The sequence below is a fragment of the Austrofundulus limnaeus genome, unplaced genomic scaffold (genome assembly GCF_001266775.1).
Source record: "Austrofundulus limnaeus strain Quisiro unplaced genomic scaffold, Austrofundulus_limnaeus-1.0 Scaffold436, whole genome shotgun sequence".
In the NCBI taxonomy this organism is placed as follows: Eukaryota; Metazoa; Chordata; class Actinopteri; order Cyprinodontiformes; family Rivulidae; genus Austrofundulus; species Austrofundulus limnaeus.
The window spans coordinates 377659-382358 of NW_013952838.1; the positions used below are offsets into that span (position 1 = coordinate 377659).

At 40.7% G+C, this 4700-nt stretch overlaps 1 protein-coding gene across 4 annotated transcripts in view; it reads right to left on the reverse strand.

Moving 5' to 3' along the window:
• The window catches only part of slc4a3 (solute carrier family 4 member 3), a gene marked incomplete at its 3' end in the record, with an annotated part of 34617 nt that overhangs the window by 26393 nt on the left and 3524 nt on the right, over positions 1-4700 (reverse strand). For all 4 annotated transcript variants that reach the window (XM_014024695.1, XM_014024697.1, XM_014024693.1 and 1 more), the window contains 4 exon segments: positions 217-434; positions 511-749; positions 827-1001; positions 4265-4456. In XM_014024695.1, coding sequence (XP_013880149.1) covers positions 217-434; positions 511-749; positions 827-1001; positions 4265-4318 — 686 coding nt within the window.

The window sequence follows — 4700 nt, forward strand, 5'->3', positions numbered from 1 at the left end:
AAGTTAAATATTTAGTTTATAAACTATGACATTTATAAATGTATGAATCATATGGTGAAAAACTGACTTAGAAAAATAAATTTATTCTTTTTTTCTTATAAAAGGTTAAATAAAACAAAAATATTGGTGATAATTTTTGATTGTATAACTTTATAAACGGCAGCCTGTAAGAATTTGAGTTTTTGAAGGCGGTGGGCTTATTTCAGTTTAGGCAACCTGATGCTCGCTGCTTCTCCTTCATCCTCCTTCAGCCCAGGACCTGAACCAGGACCAGGACCAGGACCAGGACCAGGAATGGGAAGTCTCCCGTTATGAGCTGTCTTTCCTATCAGTGTGAGTGATGCTTTCGAGGCCAGCGGATGTTCTTCGTTTTCCACGCGGATGGTCGTGACTGAAGCGAGTTCCTCCAAGCCTCCTTGGCTCCCAGAGCTAAACTGAGAGGAAGAGGAAGATCAGTGAAAGGAGAGGAAGAGGCCAGATCTACCTGCACTTCCTCCTGCATCATTTTACCTGCGGCTGAGTGTGGGGCAGCTCTGTGGGCGTGGCCGTCGCCGCCTCAGACTCCGCCTCTTCCTCGTCTACCTCGTGTATGGTGGGCGTGACGTCGGAGGGGGGCAGCGAGGTCTTTTTTTTCTTCCGCTTCTTTTTGTGCCGCCTGTCGGCGCTGTGCGCTCTCTTGCGTAGGCGCTGGGAGACGGGCAGGTGGGTGGACAGCGGGTGGTGCGTGTGGTGAAACGTGTGTCTGTGAACTGTTACAGAAACAGAACCGAAAGGATCTGATGAATGTGAACAACAGGTTCACACAGAATCTGGAGCATGCTCTTACACTCAAAGTCTTTCTCTGTGTAGTGGCGGCCCGGCCTGTCCCCGTTGGTGGAACCAGAATCACCGATGATGTCTCTGAAACGCTCTACAGACAGAGCTTTCTCCCAGTTGTCTTCCTCCTTCTCTTCCTCCTGTTCCTCCGCAGACGCATCCTCGTCTTCCTCCTCCACCTTCACCTTCAGAGGATCACAATAAAACCATCAGAACATTTATTACCTCCTGATCCTGTAAAGAAAGTCCCTGCATGGACGTCTTCAACGAAATGATTATTGTTTACGTGACAGTGATCCTGTTTCCCTTTATTCTTTTACTTCAAAACTTATTACTGTTCATATTACAGTGATCCTGTTTCCCTTTATTCTTTTCTTTCAAAACTTATTACTGTTCATATTACAGTGATCCTGTTTCCCTTTATTATTTTCTTTCAAAACTTATTACTGTTCATATTACAGTGATCCTGTTTCTCTTTATTCTTTTACTTCATACTTATTGTTCACACTACAGAGATCCTGTTTCCCTTTATTATTTTCTTTCAAAACAAATTATTCATATTACAATGATCCTGTTTCTCTTTATTCTTTACTTTCAAACCGTGTTATTGTTTACATTAAAGTGATACTGTTTACCTTTATTTTTATCTTTCAAAACTTATTGTTCATTTTACAGTGACCCTGTTTCTCTTTATTCTTTTATTTCTAAACTTATTGTTCACTTTACACTGATCCTGTTTCCCTTCATTCATTTCTTTCAAGTCTTATTATTGTTCATATTACAGTGATCCTATTTCCTTTTATTCTTTTCTTTCAAACTTATTATTGTTCATGTTACGGTGATCCTGTTTCCATTAATTTTCTTTCAAAACTTATTGTTCATATTAAAGTGATCCTGTTTCCCTTTATTCTTTTCTTTCAAACATTATTGTTCATATTACAGTGATCCTGTTTCCCTTTATTATTTTCTTTTAAGCCTTATTATTGTTCACATTACAGTGATCCTGTTTCTCTTTATTCTTTTACTTCAAAACTTATTGGTCACACTACAGAGATCCTGTTTCCCTTTATTATTTTCTTTCAAAACATATTATTCATAGTACAGTGATCCTGTTTCTCTTTATTCTTTTCTTTCAAACCTTATTGTTTACATTAAAGTGATCCTGTTTCCCTTTATTTTTATCTTTCAAAACTTATTATTGTTCATATTACAGTGATCCAGTTTCCCTTTATTCTTTTCTTTAAAAACATATGCATATTACAGTGATCCTGTTTCTCTTTATTCTTTTATTTCAAGACTTATTATTGTTCATATTACATTGATCCTGTTTCCTTCATTCGTTTCTTTCAAACATTATTGTTCATATTACAGTGATCCTATTTCCCTTTATTCTTTTCTTTCAAACTTATTATTGTTCATATTACAGTGATCCTATTTCCCTTTATTCTTTTCTTTTAAGCCTTATTGTTCACATTACAGTGATCCTTTTTCTCTTTATTCTTTTCTTTCAAACCTTATCAATGTTTACATTAAAGCGATCCTGTTTCCCTTTATTCTTTTCTTTCAAAAACATATTCTTCACATTACAGTGATCCTGTTTCCCTATATTATTTTATTTCGAACCTTATTGTTCACAATACAGTGATCCTGTTTCCCTTTATTCTTTTCTTCCAAAACTTATTGTTCATATTACAGTGATCCTGTTTCCCTTTATTCTTTTCTTTAAAACATTGTTCACATTACAGTGATCCTCTCTTTATTCTTTTCTTTCAAAACTTATCAATGTTTGCATTACAGTCATTCTGTTTCTCTTTGTTTTCTTTCAAGCCGTTTCTGTCCTTGAAGTTCAGCTCATTCCAGACATCCCAGCTATGACATTTTTGTAACTTTTCAAAATATTACTTTATTTGCTGTAACGAAAAATTCACCTTAAAAATAAAAAAGCTCACTTCAGTTTGTTTTACTTGAATTCTGCTCTAACTGACTATTAGATTATATTTAGCTTTTAGCTTGTGTTTTCCTACTTTTAGCTAGTTACTTCTAGCTCCTAGTTAGTCTTTTGCTATTTTTTTGCTCTTAGCTAGTATTTTGCTTTTTAAATTCTTGCTAGCATTTCTTTATTTTTGGAAAGCATTTTTCTGCGTTTAACTTTTGTTAGTATTTTGCTTCTTGCAGCTTTTAGCTTGCATTTTGCTCCTTTTAGCATTTAGCTAGTGTTCTGCTTCTTTTAGCAGAAACAACTCAGTTCAACCTTCATCTTGAATGTTGTAGATCTGTAGGACTACTCAAATTGAGCTGCAAGAGGGACACTTATTCAAARCAATGGAGGTTTTGAGGGTGAAAATGATCACAAAAAGGCTAAACATTTTATGAACCACAAAACARATTCTACATAAACTCCTGAGAAGTATAGTTTCTTCTGTAGAAACGTGGGAGGGGGCACAGTTTCAGTTTGGGATGCTGGCAGAAAGCCGTAGGATTGCAGCAGGTAGGAGCTCATCCTGTCTGCACAGGCAGTGAGGACAGATAATCAATACAGCAAAGTGCAGCAGAACAGATATAATGCACCGGACGGCCCCCAAGAGACAGAGAGGGTTGAGGGGAGAGAGTCCTGCCTCGTCGTTTGGACCCCCCTGATGGGACGAGTTGCCCCTCCTCCATCAGATCTCTGCTGGTGAGGTGAGCACTCGGGCTGCAGCTCGGGGGTCTCAGATTTCTCAGAGCTCCATTACTTCCTAATTACCAGAGGGACGAGGGGACAGGATGTGTTTAATGATCTATACCTGCCGACACACAAGGTCAAAACACCAAAGAAACAGAAAAGGAAGAGTCTGTTCTTACAGACAGCCTTGACAAACGATGATGTCATAGTCCCGCCTCCTTCCTAATCTATGGCCTCATTAATGTCAGATTACTTGATTGTGTTTGTGTTTTTTTATGCGTATGTTTACAACAGCAGCATGGCATATCAGTCCTGGAGGGCTGCAGTCCTGCATGTTTCACTTGTTTCTCTATTTCTGTGTTTATTTCTAATTATGTCAGTGTCGGTCCTCCATACTGCAGAACATGAAGAGGTAGTTCAGTGACTGAATCAGGTGTGTTGGAGCAGGAAACATGTAAAACATGTAGGGCTGCGGCCCTCCAGGACCAGGACTGCCCACCCTGGATTAGCTCGTTGGGTTTTTCTCACGGTGAACGTGGGTCTGCTCATCTCTGAGCACACAGCCGGTTATTTCCTTCAGATCGGAGCCACGACACGTCACGTGTGCTGCAGATGACACGCTCCCCGCTGTGCGTAATGACCAAACCTGCTGAGTCAGCAGAGCCGTTTCTCCCCGGGAACAGAAGCTGATCTGACTCATTTTGAGAACAGCTAGCCTGCAGGACTTTATCATTCCCCACACGCTGAGACGTCTCAGCTCATAGCGTGGAGGCTTCATTCATTTACCTGTTGCAGGTTGATGAACACGTCGGCCTCAGGGACGTGACCCCCTGCAGCCATGAGTCCCAGCGAGCAGGGGTCCGGACCCTGCAGGGCCCGGTGATGTGATGCGTTCAGGTGGGCTCAGGTTTGGGAGGACGGGGATCAGCCCTTCTCTTTCACAGCTGGGGCTCCAGGAAGCCTGAGGGATGACATAACCTGAAGAAGGAAACAAAGACGAGTGACTCTTCCAGTGACGTCGACCTTTTTGTCGTTACAGAAACTCAGGCTTGGCAGCGGAGCTGAGACAAGCTGCAGAGTTTCACACTGACAGGTTTTCACTCACAGAGCTGAGGGAGAGTGTAACATCGTGACAACACATCCACYGCACTAATACTGTCTGAATTATAAACCAAACAACCTACAGTCATAGATCTGAGCTCCGACCAGCAGCTGGACTCAG